Raw genomic sequence first — 17,031 nt, 5'->3', positions numbered from 1 at the left:
GCTGCCATATAATATTTTTCCATTATCAATCTCTCCAAGGTAATCACATCTTAGAAAGTCTGGTGTCATATGCAACCATGTGGAAGTTATCCCAAGCCATTATTTTCTTCTCTGTAGGGTTGTAGTCTACCATGCTGATGTATCTGTAGCGACTCTCAAAGCGGATCTTCAGTGGTGCACTGTTCTCTCTACTTGTGCGGTAGATGAAATTCACAGTGGCCTCAGGGGATGAGTAGCTGCTAATGGTATACAAGGAGCCACAGATCATGAAAGAGTTAGCCACAGACTGCTTGTGAATATTGGTTTCCCACATCTGTATAATTTCCAAAGTTTCTGGGTCCAGTTTGGAAAGCACAATAGCCCCCTTGGCATTTTCAGTGCTATAGATCACCCACAGTCCAATCTCATCAACTGCTAGATCAATATCTGTGTATCCACCCCAGGAATAGGGGAATTGCCCATGGTAGCCAGCATTGGGCAGCTCCTTTTGAACTTCAATGACTTCATTCTTCAGGTCATATTTCACCATTATTCTAGACTTGTGCCTCTGAAAATAGAGGAAGCCCCAATAAACAACAGCTCCAGTGCTCTCCATGGACCTGGGCAACACATGCACTTTGGAAGGGTAGCCTTTCACAAACTGATCCATACCATCATATTCAAAGACATGGCGGACATCCACACTGACAGTGTCAACTCTCCAAATTGTCTCATGGGTATATGGAGAGACAGGTTGTGGGTCCTTCATCCAGACGCCATACTTTCCTGTAATGGTGTCAGCCCTGCGGAAGGTCACTGGTGCACCAATCCAAACTAGCATTCCACAACCTAATTCAGGAAATAAGCAAGACAGTTAATCTGTCCAACTAAAGAATATGCAGCTATAAACTGTTGTTTTAAAATTTGCTGATCTCCAGATAGAATCCAGAAAGAGGGATGTCCCTAATTTGGCAGAGTGGCCTATATGAACACATGTAGCTGGGTTAATCAGACCCCTGTTCTATCTAGGCTAGTAGTGTTTACTTAGTAGTGTAACTAGCACCAGCACTTTTTAAAATTCTGAATAATATCTGCAATGTTGGCAGTTGTGGGGGGACGTAACAGTATTTATCTGTTCCTAAATTGAGTACATGGTGTCCTATTTTAGCCCAAAAAGGTTTCAAACTTCATATATGTACTTAAATAAAAAGGTTAGCTACCCTTAGTAAAAACAGAGTTATAACCCTTTTGACTTTTTTTTCTGATAAGGACAATGAGAAATGGACATAGGAGTTAACATTTTCCAACATTCTAAGTCAATGCAGAAGAAATGAAACTCAGAAGAAATGTTCACTCACTTATGGAACTGGGTTTTTTTAGATTTTTTATCCTGCCTGTATTATTTTTTGTAAATAACTCAAGGCGGGGAACATACTTAATACTCCTTCCTCCTCCTTTTTCCCCACAACAACAACAACCCTGTGAGGTGAGTTGGGCTGAGAGAGAGTGACTGGCCCAAAGTCACCCAGCTGGTTTTCATGCCTAAGGAGGGACTAGCACTCTCAGTCTCCTGGTTTCTAGCTTGGTGCCTTAACCACTAGACCAAACTGACTCTGCCTAGAACTTCAAATCTGGAACATGTGAAATGTAGGGTTGGTTACTAAAGTTTGTTCCATGGGAAGGGAAGGGAGTGAAAGAGGAGAGAAAGAACTTGTTTGAGTGGCAGGGAGCTTTTGAACCAGACATGGTCTGTTTGTTATAAAAGAAGAGAACAAGAAACATATGGGGGGAGGAGTGCTAGATAGTTAGCCAAGTGCTAATATATTAATTAAGAATGCATTTTCTCAAAGTAAGCCCTTCGGAGTTCAACTGGCCTTATTTTCTAGTTAAAAGACGATTGCAATATTAATGCATTGGACACTGTGCATATTTACTAACCTCTTTGCAAAAATTGCTGTACTTTTTCCAACTAGTCTTGTCAAATGCCATTTCGCATAAATTTGGAGAATGCTTCTAACACAATGCCATCAAGAGCTGTACTCCCATCCATCTAACCATGAGTTTAGCCTTCTGGCAGGCTACCTGGGTGAACATGTGGAGTTTGAAAAGGGTAGAGGTGAAACCAGTTTGTGCGCCCCAGCCTCATGAGTTCAAGGAAATGCCTGAAATGGACTTTAGCCTCCCCTCATTTGAGTCTCTAGCCACAGTCGGTGTCACAGTATTTCAAGGACTGTTTTTTTCCAAATTGGTCTGGATGCTGTGAGATTGACTCTCTCACCAAGGGTGGGAGCCCATTTTAATATCTGCCTCTACTTGGCAAACAGAGCACGGGACAACATTTTTTGACTATTCGCCACTTCTGAAAAGATAACTTGGCAGGCAGAGAAACAAACATTTCCCTTTCTATCTTTAGACTAAAATGATGAGGATATTTCCAAATTCTAAACTAGAAGCTGAGCAAAATAAGTACTGAGAGGGGAAAAATAATTAGTGGGTTTGAAGGAAGAAAATGGCTGACCCAGGGCTAAAGAAAGCTAAAGAAAGAAACAGGAACCCAAAAAATAGTTAATACCTGATTCTTCAGCTTCTATACTAGAAGGAGAGGGTGAAGGGCCTTCCTTGATGAGATGAGATGCAGAAACCTCAGCCAAGTCTAACTTGAGCTCCTGATAGCCCAGATTTTCAGTATTCCACTTAGACACTACAGAGGGAAGGTGGAATGAAAACAACATTATAGGATGCCTAAAAGGACATTGTGTTAACCATTTATACAACATGAAAGAGCAGCTTTCCAGGTGGGTTGTGATTTTATCCGAAAACTTCATTAGTAGGTGAAGATCACTTTAATATGTAGAAAGCATTTCAGGTATATTATTCCTTGAATTCTTATAGTACTTTTGTAAGGCAGGTAAATTGCAAGTAAGGGAAACTAAGACGATGGTAAGCCTTCAACTGGCACTGTAAGGTCTGAACCTGGAACTTCACTTGGACATAATAGGTCATAAATTAGATATCATATGCACAGAATTGCTCATCAAGAGCTATGGATCTGATGTGACTTCTCACATACAGGAGAAATGAGACACAAATGTTAATTCTACCCTTCCACATGTAGAAATATCTCATCTGTGGCAAAGAGGCTTCTCTATGGTAAAGTGAATTGCAATCCACAAATACTGTAACAAATGTGTTAGGCTTTTCATTGCTTTTGGTCCATCCATGAAGGCTTTGCATACAGTTGTATGCAGTAGTATCCTTGCTCATATGGAAAGCTTCCACAGATAGAGGAAGCTCTCTGCAATAGGCAGGTACCCTTACACAGCAAACATTGCAATTACAAAAGCTACAGAAATAGTCACTTGGTAATATCTTATGCTGATTTTAACCTTCCTATTTAAGCCAAAAGGTGTATAATTAGTTTTTCTGTATATATGCATGGACATGGACATTGATGGATTTGCACTGGAAAGAAAAATAAAACCTTGAGATATGGGAATCATCAACCATTCCAAAATTCAAGCTCATCATGTACTGCTGATGTCCCCTGCATCTGAGAATCTCAATAATTTCCTTTGTTTAGGGTAATCACTGAGAGATCCTGTCCCTCATGGATAGGAACCAAATAAACAGTATCACATCTATCAGCAAAAGGAGACCCCGTGGAGTATAGTGATTAAGGTGTTGTGTAGGACCAGAAAGACCAGGTTCTAGTCCTCACATAGTCAAAGAAGCTGGTCAGGTGTGACCCTGGGCCAGTCACTCCTTCTTATCCAAATCAGCGTCAGGATCTGTGACAAGCCAGCTGAAAAATAACCCCCATGTCATATCATGTATCCACAGGCTTTCCTGTAAGCACTAAGTAAGAAGACCTTACAATCATGCAAGATAGATCCTAAAAAAACACCTGTCTGCTAAAGTATTTCCACATTTCTCCTTTTTCTCTGACACCTTCAAAATAATTTCCCAAAGTCTATTGACAGTTGGTTTAATGTTCCTATCTCCCCTTCTCTCTTCAAAAGACAGTACAGTAAGCCAGATCCCATCACACCCAAGTCAGCAGCTAAAACCTTTTCCAAATTGGCCCATTAGCTAATTAACATCCTTATTTCTCTTCTTAATTTTTCACCAAAGTCCAACATCTGCAGTCCTAAAGCTTGCAGCCAACATTTTTCCATCTTTCCTTCCCTTAGGAGTTGTTTCCAATTCCACTTGTCCTTGTTTCTTCTCAAATGCCAGAAAATTCTTGGCCTAATGTACTCTTTTCTATAACTCACTGCTTTCCAGAAGCAGTCAGACACAGTTTTGCTGGAATGCTTCAGATGTGACTTTTATGTCAAACTATGGCATCCAAACCTAGACTAATCAGAAGGAAACGTAAGGCTTCCTATCACAAAGATCTATTCCCCAGTTTCCATTCCAGCTGCATTGAACTAAATAGTAGGCTGGCTGGGGATTTCTGGGAATTGAAGTCCACACATCTTAAAGTTGCCAAGTTTGAAAAACACTGAGCTAAATGGATCCATCCTCAGAATATTTAGGGCATATACATACTTATGTGGGAGTAACAGTATTCAGTGCAACTTATTGCAGAATAAGCATGCATTTTATGCTCATTAAGTCCATTTTTGCAGTCTCTGATTGAGTACTGTATATGTATTTACATGTATGTGGGAGAGAAAAAAATAGTTTGCATAAGACAGAATGGTTTGTGTGTACATATGCAGGGGGAATCAGTTAATTTTACATATGGAATGAATAGATATAAATTCAAGTAATATTTTTGTCCTGGACCTGCCTTTTTTGGAGACTGGACACTGGCCAATGTGCAGGTTCAAATACATACAAGTAAGCACACCCATGCTGGATGCAGAGATCTCCAGGACTGATTTCAGTGGAAGATGACAATTCTAGCTGACAAAACAGAGAAATTGGCAGTACACAAGATTTTCTGTCTTTGTAGCATTGACAATGTCTAAGCTTCTTTTTAGAGGGGGATCTTCTTAATTTATCATTTTGGGGGGCAATATTTGTCATATTCTGAATTTACCATCTCATTCATGAATTTTTACAGGATTGAAGCAGTGGTGCTCTTTTCCTTCCTCTGATTTTTGCAGGAGGGCAGATCTATTCAGGAGAGAAGGGTGGAAGAGCTGCCAAATCATTTTGACTGGAAGGGCTAAGTGCTGTTTGTATGAAGCACTACGGATAGTTATACAGATGTTTTAAAGGTGGTTAAGATGACTTCTGAGAGAAGGTGATGACTGGGGAAGGCAATGGCAAACCATCCTGCTCTATAGTCTGCCAAGAAAACATCGCGAAAGTGGTGTCCCCCCAAAGGGTCAGACATGACTCGGTGCTTGCACAGGGGACCTGTCACCTTTCACAAGATGACTTCTAGCTAACAGCTGGAAGCAAATGATGGAGTGAGGGCTCCTCCAAGAATGCCCTGGTTGTGGGCTTTCTTGTTAGTCACTACTGGTATCAAGAAGCTGGACTAAATTAATGTAGGCTAGTTAATTAGAAGTACCAGAGATATGTCGGTATACCATCAGAAGATGAGACCCCCAGGTCGGAAGATGGTCAAAATGCTACTGGGGAGGAACAGAGGATGAGTTCAACTAGCCCCAGACGTGATGACGCAGCTAGCTCAAAGCCGAAAGGACGGCTAGCAGCCAGCGGTGCTGGTGGTAAACGGCGAATCCGATGTTCTAAGGATCAACACACCATTGGAACCTGGAATGTAAGATTTATGAGCCAGGGCAAATTGGATGTGGTTATTGCTGAGGTGTCAAGATTAAAGATAGACATTTGGGGCATCAGTGAACTGAAACGGACTGGAATGGGCCACTTCACATCAGATGACCACCAGATCTACTACTGTGGACAAGAGGACCACAGAAGAAATGGAGTAGCCTTCATAATTAATAGTAAAGTGGCTAAAGCAGTGCTTGGATACAATCCAAAAAATGATGGAATGATCTCAATTCGAATTCAGGGCAAGCCATCTAACATCAGAGTGATCCAAATATACGCCCCAACCACAGATGCTGAAGAAGCTGAAGTAGAGCTGTTCTATGAGGATCTGCAGCACCTACTGGACAACATGCCTAAAAGAGATGTTATTTTCATCACAGGAGACTGGAATGCTAAGGTGGGTAGTCAAATGACACCTGGAATTACAGGTAAGCATGGCCTGGGAGAACAAGATGAAGCAGGACATAGGCTGATAGAATTTTGCCAAGACAACTCACTCTGCATAACAAACACTCTCTTCCAACAACCTAAGAGACGGCTTTATACATGGACTTCACCAGATGGACAACACCGAAATCAGATTGACTACATCCTTTGCAGCCAAAGGTGGCGGACATCTATACAGTCAGTAAAAACAAGACCTGGAGCTGACTGTAGTTCAGATCACAAACTTCTTCTTGCACAATTTAGGATCAGACTAAAGAGATTAGGGAAGACCCACAGATCAGCTAGATATGAGCTCACTAATATTCCTAAGGAATATGCAGTGGAGGTGAAGAATAGATTTAAGGGACTGGACTTAGTAGATAGGGTCCCGGAAGAACTCTGGACAGAAGTTCGCAACATTGTTCAGGAGGCGGCAACAAAATACATCCCAAAGAGAGAGAAAACTAAGAAGGCAAAATGGCTGTCTGCTGAGACACTAGAAGTAGCCCAAGAAAGAAGGAAAGCAAAAGGCAACAGTGATAGGGGGAGATATGCCCAATTAAATGCAAAATTCCAGAGGTTAGCCAGAAGAGATAAGGAATTATTTTTAAACAAGCAATGTGCGGAAGTGGAAGAAGACAATAGAATAGGAAGGACAAGAGACCTCTTCCAGAAAATTAGAAACATTGGAGGTAAATTCCAGGCCAAAATGGGTATGATCAAAAACAAAGATGGCAAGGACCTAACAGAAGAAGAAGAGATCAAGAAAAGGTGGCAAGAATATACAGAAGACCTGTATAGGAAGGATAACAATATCAGGGATAGCTTTGACGGTGTGGTCAGTGAGCTAGAGCCAGACATCCTGAAGAGTGAGGTTGAATGGGCCTTAAGAAGCATTGCTAATAACAAGGCAGCAGGAGACGATGGCATCCCAGCTGAACTGTTCAAAATCTTGTAAGATGATGCTGTCAAGTTAATGCATGCTATATGCCAGCAAATTTGGAAAACACAAGAATGGCCATCAGATTGGAAAAAATCAACTTATATCCCCATACCAAAAAAGGGAAACACTAAAGAATGTTCAAACTATCGAACAGTGGCACTCATTTCACATGCCAGTAAGGTAATGCTCAAGATCCTGCAAGGTAGACTTCAGCAATTCATGGAGCGAGAATTGCCAGATGTACAAGCTGGGTTTAGAAAAGGCAGAGAAACTAGGGACCAAATTGCCAATATCCGCTGGATAATGGAAAAAGCCAGGGAGTTTCAGAAAAACATCTATTTCTGTTTTACTGACTATTCTAAAGCCTTTGACTGTGTGGACCAAAACAAATTGTGGCAAGTTCTTAGCAGTATGAGGATACCAAGTCATCTTGTATGCCTCCTGAAGAATCTGTATAACAACCAAGTAGCAACAGTAAGAACAGACCATGGAACAACGGACTGGTTTAAGATTGGGAAAGGAGTACGGCAGGGCTGTATACTCTCACCCTACCTATTCAACTTGTACGCAGAACACATCATGCGACATGCTGGGCTTGAGGAATCCAAGGCTGGAGTTAAAATCGCTGGAAGAAACATTAACAATCTCAGATATGCAGATGATACCACTTTGATGGCTGAAAGCAAAGAGGAACTGAGGAGCCTTATGATGAAGGTGAAAGAAGAAAGTGCAAAAGCTGGCTTGCAGCTAAACCTCAAAAAAACCAAGATTATGGCAACCAGCTTGATTGATAACTGGCAAATAGAGGGAGAAAACGTAGAGGCAGTGAAAGACTTTGTATTCCTAGGTGCAAAGATTACTGCAGATGCTGACTGCAGTCAGGAAATCAGAAGACGCTTAATCCTTGGGAGAAGAGCAATGACAAATCTCGATAAAATAGTTAAGAGCAGAGACATCACACTGACAACAAAGGCCCGCATAGTTAAAGCAATGGTGTTCCCTGTAGTAACATATGGCTGCGAGAGCTGGACCATAAGGAAGGCTGAGAGAAGGAAGATAGATGCTTTTGAACTGTGGTGTTGGAGGAAAATTCTGAGTGCCTTGGACTGCAAGAAGATCAAACCAGTCCATCCTCCAGGAAATAAAGCCAGACTGCTCACTTGAGGGAATGATATTAAAGGCAAAACTGAAATACTTTGGCCACATAATGAGAAGACAGGACACCCTGGAGAAGATGATGATGCTAGGGAGAGTGGAGGGCAAAAGGAAGAGGGGCCGACCAAGGGCAAGGTGGATGGATGATATTCTAGAGGTGACGGGCTCGTCCCTGGGGGAGCTGGGGGTGTTGACGACCGACAGGAAGCTCTGGCGTGGACTGGTCCATGAAGTCACGAAGAGTCGGAAGTGACTAAACGAATAAACAACAACAACAAGGCTAGTTAATTAAAAACGAATCTTTTTAATTGTTGCCTGAAACTAATGCCATTAAATATAGCATGAGGTATTCAAAATAAAAGTAATTGCAGCAGCTGAGGCTTTCTACTCCAGAAAGTTTCACTAATAGACACCAGATCCCAATTCCAGTATCCTATCATTCCTTTTTCTACCATCTGGCTTTTTTAAACCCAGTGGGTAGACTAAGCAAATCCCAAAAAGGGGATGAGGGAAATTGTTCGCCTTTTTCAGATTTCTTTATAAATTCAACCAGAGTTAACATCAATGCCAAAGAAAATGGCTTAACAGAAAGAATGCCTTGTTAGCATCATAACCAAGATGACAAGCTGCTGGCAGTTTCAAGACTACCTGTAACGGTTGCCTAATCCCAAATACTCAGTCTCACAAGCTCGGGCTTAAAGATAACTGATTTATTAAAGGAATAGTATGCAAATACAGAGAAAGCTGAGAATGAGCAAAAGCGCGCCAAATACAAACTTAAAAGCCTTGCCTGTAAGCAAGTTCCGCCCCATCCCTCATCAGGACGCTCCCCCTCCCAGGTGCTAGAAGCCGTTAGACGCGCCTGGGAAAGTAACCTTGAGCAGGAGCGCAAACCCAAACATACATTCCAAGCCTTCAAAACAACGGAGGGTGAAGGAATGGAAAAACCCCGGGTGAAGGAACACGGAACAGAAGAGGACATGTGAAATGTTACAATGTTAACAGCACATTGAAATGAGAACATGACATATTGCCCCTCCAAAAGAAAAAAAAACTATGGAGCAGGTTTGTCAGGGTAGGCAGAGTGGAATTGGGCTACGAGACGAGGGGAAAGCACGTCCGGAGCAGCAACCCATTCAGGATGAGGGAAATGTTTCCAGCGGACGAGGTATTGTAAAGTGGAGCGCTGGCGTCGGGAGTCGAGGATGGATGTCACCTCGAAGTGTTGCTGGTTGTCGATCATGAGTGGAGGTGGTGGAATGGGTTGTGGATGCCAGCGGTCCGACGACAGGCAGGGTTTGAGTAAACTACAATGGAAAACAGGATGTAAACGTTTAAGGTTGTGAGGCAAATCAAGTTTAAACGTAACAGGGTTGAGTTGAGCAATAATTGGAAAAGGTCCGACAAATTTAGGGCCAAGTTTCTTAGAGGACTGTGGGGACTTGATAAACTTAGTGGATAAGTAGACTTTATCCCCGACAGCAAAGGATGGTTCTGGGGAACGCTTTGCATCGGCATGGCGTTTATAGGTAGCTTGGGCATGGAGGAGAGCCAGTTGAATATTAGACCATGAGTCTTTTAGAGAGTCCGCCCAGTCAGTAAGGGAGGCTGGTAGGGGTTGAGGATGAGGAAGTTCAGGAATAGGAACAAATTCACGTCCAAAAACTGTTTTAAAAGGAACTTGACCAGTGGTTTGATGAACGGCATTGTTGTAAGCGACCTCAGCAAATGGGAGTAAGTCGACCCAATTGTCCTGTTGGTAGTTAACAAAAGCCCTGAGGTACTGTTCCAGTGTGGAATTAACCGCCTCTGTAGATCCGTCCGTTTCCGGATGCCAGGCGGTGGAAAGTGACTGTTTTGTACCCAAAAGTTTTAAAAATGCCCGCCAGAATTGTGACGTAAATTGTGTGCCTCTGTCACTCACCAAACGGGCGGGGATACCGTGGAGGCGGTACACGTGGGTGAGGAAGAGGCGTGCCAGCTGTTGTGCGGTGGGGATAGACGCGCATGGAATAAAGTGGGCTTGTTTGGAGAAAAAGTCTTTGACCACCCAAATGACAGTTTTGCGTTGACTAGGGGGTAGATCAACGATAAAGTCCATGGAAATGTCCTGCCAAGGGACAGACGGGGTGGCAACGGGTTGAAGGAGACCTTGGGGTTTGCCTGGTTTGCGTTTTATCGCAGCACATACAGGGCACGCAGACACATATGCCTTCAGGTCTTTGAGTAAAGTTGGCCACCAGAATTGCCGGCGAACAAGGTGCAAAGTTTTTACGTAGCCAAAATGTCCAGCGAGCTTGTCATCGTGGCAGCGCTGGAGTATGGTTTTTCGCATAGCATCGGGTACATAAAGGCGATCGTTGCGCCAGGCAAGATCGTCGGTGAAAGTTAAAATGTGTCTATTGGTTTGCAACCAAGTATCTGTTTTAAGGTGGGAAAGCAACTGTTGTTGCAAATCGGAGGGAATTGACAAGTGCGGCGAGCGGCTGGAAGGCAGAGCGGCTGGAGGTTGCGTTGATTGCGCTCGGGTCTGGCTGCGAGTCACTGCTGCCAAACTTAATTGTTTGTCGGTCCAGACGGTGCCTTGGACCGTTGGCCCTGGGCCAGCATCTTGGGGTCTGCGGGAGAGTGCATCAGCTAAAAAGTTTTTCTTGCCTGGTATAAATTTAAGGGTGAAGTCGAAGCGGCTGAAAAACTCAGCCCAGCGCAGCTGTTTGGGACTGAGCTTTCGACTGGTGCTTAGAGCTTCCAGGTTTTTATGGTCGGTCCAGACTTCAAAAGGGCTTGAAGTGCCTTCCAATAGGTGTCGCCATGTTTCTAAAGCCGTTTTTACAGCAAAAGCCTCTTTTTCCCAAACGTGCCATCTTCTCTCCGTTTCAGTGAATTTGCGAGAGAGGTAGGCACAGGGTTTTAAGGCGCCAGATTGGTCAGATTGTAACAAAATTGCTCCTATGGAGAAATCAGAAGCATCGACTTGTACAACGAAGGGTTTAGAGGGGTTTGGATGCTGTAAAATTGGTTCTGTGGTAAAGATTTGTTTGAGCGCTTCGAACGCTTGCTGACAGGCAGGAGTCCATTTAAGGAGCGCGCCTGGGTTTTTTGAACGTCGCGTATCCCCCTGTCCTTTAGTTTTTAACAGTTCAGTAAGGGGGAGGGCGATTTCAGCAAAATTTTGGGCGAATGCCCGATAAAAATTAGAGAATCCAAGGAAACTTTGTAATTGTCTCCTGGTACGGGGAGGCTCCCATGCCAGAATAGCCTCTACTTTTGCAGGGTCCATTTCAATGCCCTGAGCTGAAATTCGATAGCCTAGGTAGTCAATTTGGGACTGATGAAATGCACATTTTGACAGTTTTGCGTACAACTCTGCTTTTTTCAATTTAGCCAGTACCTGACGCACCAAGTGGATATGTTCTGACATGGTTTCAGTATAAATCAATACATCATCCAAATATACCAGTACCCCCTTAAATAGGTGGTCATGCAAGACCTCATTGATTAGTTGCATAAAAACCCCAGGTGCTCCGGATAAACCAAATGGTAAGACTTTGTATTGGAAAGCCCCAAGAGGACAGTTAAATGCTGTTTTCCACTCATCTCCTTCCCTTATGCGAATACGAAAATAAGCTTCTCTCAAATCCAGTTTTGAGAAAATTTTGCCTCTGGCCAGATGTGATAACATATCTTTGATCAGGGGCAAAGGATATTTATTTAATATTGAGACCGCATTGAGCCCGCGGAAATCGGTACAAAGCCTTAATGACCCATCCTTTTTTGGCCTGAATAGGACAGGGGCTCCTACCGGGGAATTAGCCGGCTCAATGAAACCCCTAGCCAGGTTTTTGTCAATGAACTCCCTTAGCGTAGTGAGCTCTTTGGGAGACATGGGGTATATTTTTGGGTGAGGCAATTTTACGTTTGGTAAAAACTCAATGGCACAGTCCGTTTTTCGGTGGGGTGGCAAGCGATCCGCTTCCTTTTCCCCAAATACCTCAGCAAAATCCTGATACTGATTGGGTAGTCCCTCAAGAAGTTGAAGCGTTTGCACAGTAGTATACGCTACCCCTCCACCCTCCATGTCTTCCAGTAGGTCCTTTTCGGGTACTTTGTAAAATCCATCTGCAAAAGTCACAGTTCTATGCAGCCAGTTGATAAAAGGGTTCTGTTGCACAAACCACGGCATCCCCAAGATTACCAGAGGACCCCCCACAGGAGCTACCACAAATGGCAGCTTTTCTTGGTGGGAGCCCATCTGCAAGGCGACCAGTCCTGTGGAATGATTGACTGCTTTCCCTCCCGCCATAGTTCCATCCAATTGGGTGAAAATCATAGGTCTTGGCAAAGGGAACGTGGGCAGTTCCAGAGCCGCTACGACATCAGGGTGCATAAGGGAACGGGAGCAACCCGAATCTAGCATGGCCCACACTTCCACAGTTTTGGTTTTTGAGCTCAGTTTAACTTTAACAGTCAGTGTGGGGAAATTTCCACTCACCGAATCGTGGTTACGCCCGGTTTCTTCCACCTGCCCTAGGGCGCCCTTCAGGGCAGGTGGTAGGCTTTTCCCGCCGGCTGCTCGAATTGCAACTCTTCTTCCTCTTCTCCGAAGGGTAGTTCTGGGGGGTCCAGGTCCAGTTCCGCGACGGCTGCTTTCAGTTTTCGCGGTGGAGCAGGAGCAGGCGACTTTACCGTAGGTTTCGTCTGTCGTTCCTCTGGACGGCGTCTCGGGCACGACGTGGCTCGATGCCCTTCTTTCCCACATCTGAGGCACTGACCCTTGGAGAACCGTCGCTCCCTCTCCTCTTCCCAGGTTTTTGGTTTGGGGCGGCTGGCAAGTCCAGATGTGCGCGCTCCTCTAGCAAGACGCGTTTGTCTAAGCTCTTTGGTATGGGCATAGGTTTGTAGGGCATTTTCTGCGCTGCCCGCCAACTGAATCCACCCATATAGCGTTTTGGGATCATCTCTTCCTAGTGCCCATCGAAGGATTTCGGGTTCTAGCCCCTGTTTGAACAATTCAATTATTGTTGGCTCAGACCAGTCTTCCACTTTTCCTGCCAAAGCTTTAAATTCCAACGCATATTTGGCAACTGAGAGGGACCCTTGGTAGAGTTTCCGCAGGTCATTTTTAGCTGTTTCTTGAGCTAGGGGGTCTTCGAAATGCTGTTTAAGTGCCCACAAAAAGTCATCGAAGTCCTCTAACTCAGTTGCCTCAGCCTGGCATAGTTGCACATACCAATCCGCTGCCCTTCCTCTCAGCTTGTTGGCAATGAAATTGATCTTGCCATGTTCTGACCGAAAGTTCCGACCCCAATCTTCTATATAATGCTTGGCATTAGTGAGAAAGAAGGAGAGCGTTGTGGGATCCCCATCGAATTTCACTCCAAATGGTGGGAAGGTTCTTGCCGGCTCAGCTGGCTGTGGCGGTGCCGCGAATGTCAGCGTACGCCGAGCCCCCATGGGTGGTCGATCCCTAGGAGGTCTTGCCTCTCGCTCCCCCCCTTGACGGGCTGATCGAGTCTTGCTTCTCCCCCGGGTTGATAGGGTACTGTGCCTGGGGTACTGTGACGGCTCTTCCTCCCAATCCTCCGGGGTGGGCTCTGCCTCTCTGGGTAGATCCTTAAGGATTGTCACTATTAAATCCATTTTATCCTCTAATGCCCTCATACGGGCTGGAGTGACCGGCTCTTCCGGAGGTTGGTTGGTTACCACCACCCTCGGTGACAAGGGGACTTCGGGCTCCCAGGACAATTGTGGAGACCCCCTCCCCGGTGCTCTTTCCATAACAGTTCTATGTTCACTCCTGAGACTCTCCTGCATGGATATCAGCAGCTCGTCTAGTTGGATATCTCGCAACTCCCGACGTGCTGCTCTTTGCGCTCTCGAGGTTAGCGCTGGCCGGATTCTGGCCGCCTCCCGTTCCTCCTCGCTTCCCTCACTTGCGCGAAGCTGAGGTTCTGTCATCGCTAGCGTTCCCTCTTATCCAACGATTGGATGGGGCTAGCGGAAAATGGATGAAATGATTCTCAGCTTTATGTAACGGTTGCCTAATCCCAAATACTCAGTCTCACAAGCTCGGGCTTAAAGATAACTGATTTATTAAAGGAATAGTATGCAAATACAGAGAAAGCTGAGAATGAGCAAAAGCGCGCCAAATACAAACTTAAAAGCCTTGCCTGTAAGCAAGTTCCGCCCCATCCCTCGTCAGGACGCTCCCCCTCCCAGGTGCTAGAAGCCGTTAGACGCGCCTGGGAAAGTAACCTTGAGCAGGAGCGCAAACCCAAACATACATTCCAAGCCTTCAAAACAACGGAGGGTGAAGGAATGGAAAAACCCCGGGTGAAGGAACACGGAACAGAAGAGGACATGTGAAACGTTACAATGTTAACAGCACATTGAAATGAGAACATGACACTACCTTTACAACTCTAGGAAGTAGCAACTTAGATTTTTTTTTCTTTCCTTACTTGCTTTTGAACCACAATCCTGATCTGCTGCTGCCCTTGCCCTCTAAGATTTTCCCATAATCCCAGGCAGCTCAAAACCAGATCATGAGGCTGGGCATACAGAACAGAAGGGAATTAGCAGAGAGTCCTTAAACTATATAACCTTACTGTATATCAGGTGGAGTATAACAAAAGGGAAGTTAGGGATCAAATATTTACCTAAATTGTTTTTAGTATTTTTTCTTCTCCCCCCTTTTTTCTATGGTATCTTTAAATAACAGAATAGTGGAGACCCTGGAACTCAGCTCAGATTCAAAAAGACCTGTAAAATCCTTTTCCTTATTGTTAAAAATAATTTAATGTATTTTGTTTTTATGGTTAATTTTTCATAACTTTCTGCAACTTCTTTTCATAACTTCTTTGCTTTCTCTTTTTTTAAAAAAAGAAATGATTAATTAAAATAAATAACCTATAACGGAAGGCATCTATACGTTTTTAAGGACACACCTCCTAGCTGAAGAGCCTCCAGATTTACCTTCCTGAGGATCTTGAAGGACATCACTGCTGGCTTCTCCAGTCTGAGGACAATGGCTTGCTCTCAGCTGAGCCGCCTCCTGAATGCTTTTCTCTAGCCTTCTTTCCAGCTCCTTCTTTTCTTCTTCCAGCTGCTTCTTGTGTTCTTCCAAAGCTGACTTGTCTTGAAGGAGGTTGTTTATGGTCAATTCCAGCCTGCTGGCTTGGATGTCCCTCTGGGCTTGCTCCCTCTTCAGACTCTCTACCTCCCTTTGAAGCAAGCCAGCTGTAGATAAAGAAGTCCTCCTAACTTGGCTTCCCTGTAGCTGATTCACCTGATTCTCCAGAAGGCCAAGCCGTGCTCTAGTTGACTCTAGTTCCAGGTGCTGAGCTTTGCTTTCCTGCTGGAGATCCTGGATGGCTATCAGGACTTCACTTGAGCCAATACAGCTGTCTTCATTTTCACTGGGGACTGTGAAGGAATAAATGCATCTGCCATCCTGGTCATTGCTTTTGTTAAGATGGACATTACTCCCAAATGCTCCACATGCCATCCAGACCGAAATCAGGCATGTCACCAGCATCCCTGTGATCTCACACACCAGCCCCTCTCCTTTAAAGTGAAGCAAGTTCTTTGAGAAACAGAGCATGGATTAATTCATGCAGTGCTCCCAGACCACAATTTTATACAGTTGGGAATTAAGGGAGGTGCAGTAGAGGGTGGCTTTGCTAGAAGCAGCAGCATTCACAGAACGTTTTACACATTTTAAAACTCTCTTAAAGGCACAGTAGTTTTTCTTAGAAAAGATTCCAAGATGAACTGCCAATTATTGGCTCATGGAGGCAGATCTGCAAGGTTTGTATCTGTAAAGTCAACTTATGTGTTTGGGCATACATACATGACAGAAGGGATTGTTCAGGATTACTCATTCTTTGAGCAATTTCACTTTGCAAGCTTTTGGGACAGTGTGGGTCCTTGTGGAAAAGCAGAGAGTAGGCCTCTTGGCCACAAGTGCACCTGGGCATCGCTTCCCCTTATTCTGTTTTCTTGAAATCCAAAGGAGTAAAACATCATCTGTTCTCCACTGTCACAAACAGGTTGATGGATATGGGTAGGGTGAAATCTCCTGAAATCTCTCTGGGTATGGGGCCCATTCTTCCTGAGATGGGCTGGTGACTGTCTGTCTGTTGCATTTAGCAGCCCTTTAGTGTATCCCATGGATGAGATGCTAAGTGCCACTCTCCTTTATCAAACACGCAACCTCCCTTTGGAGGCCCTTCAATCTGTACCATTTTTTTCTTTGTCATTTCAATTGAGCCGAGTGGAAAACCCTTCTTCTGTAGATTGCAAACCTAAAAAAAGGGTCTAAGCCCTACTTTCTGACTATAAAAGGGGGAGATAATGCTTCCTTTCCTGTGTGCTCCCTCTTGGGTGACTGAGTGACAGATTCAATTGATAGAAGTGAGGGTGACTGGTTCTCTTCTCTTCCTGATTGATCTGGAGCAGCTCCTGTCCGTCAGCCCCTCTAGGTAGACCAGAAAATCAACTTCACAGAAAGACCAGAACTATATTTTATTGAAGGAGACCACAGTAACAGAATCTTGCAAGTCTGGTTTTCCTCCCCTCCCTTTTATACCCCAGTCATTTGCCTGAGCCACTTCGGAATATTATCTTGTTTCTCAGGACTTAAAAAATGTTTGAGCCCCCTTTTGCCTAGGTAACAGTTCTTGTATATTTCTGTCAGTCACCTTCCTTACTCTTTACACCCATGAACAGGTTTAGTCTTGCCCGTAACTTAATTCTAGACCTGCTCTTCCTTG

The 17,031-nt window shown here is 44.3% G+C and overlaps 1 protein-coding gene across 1 annotated transcript; it reads right to left on the bottom strand.

Moving 5' to 3' along the window:
- On the bottom strand, positions 1-15,794 carry MYOC (myocilin). Its single transcript, XM_063299892.1, has 3 exons — positions 15,233-15,794; positions 2,552-2,680; positions 1-828 (listed from the first exon to the last, which is right to left on the bottom strand). The coding sequence occupies exons 1-3, from the start codon at positions 15,792-15,794 to the stop codon at positions 44-46; spliced, it is 1,476 nt and encodes a 491-aa protein (XP_063155962.1). The 3' UTR covers positions 1-43.
- Positions 15,795-17,031: the final 1,237 nt, after the last annotated feature.

The sequence above is a fragment of the Candoia aspera genome, chromosome 3 (genome assembly GCF_035149785.1).
Source record: "Candoia aspera isolate rCanAsp1 chromosome 3, rCanAsp1.hap2, whole genome shotgun sequence".
NCBI classification, from domain to species: domain Eukaryota; kingdom Metazoa; phylum Chordata; class Lepidosauria; order Squamata; family Boidae; genus Candoia; species Candoia aspera.
The sequence above is the reverse complement of the archived record's forward strand: the minus strand, read 5'-3'. Positions and strand labels throughout refer to the sequence as shown.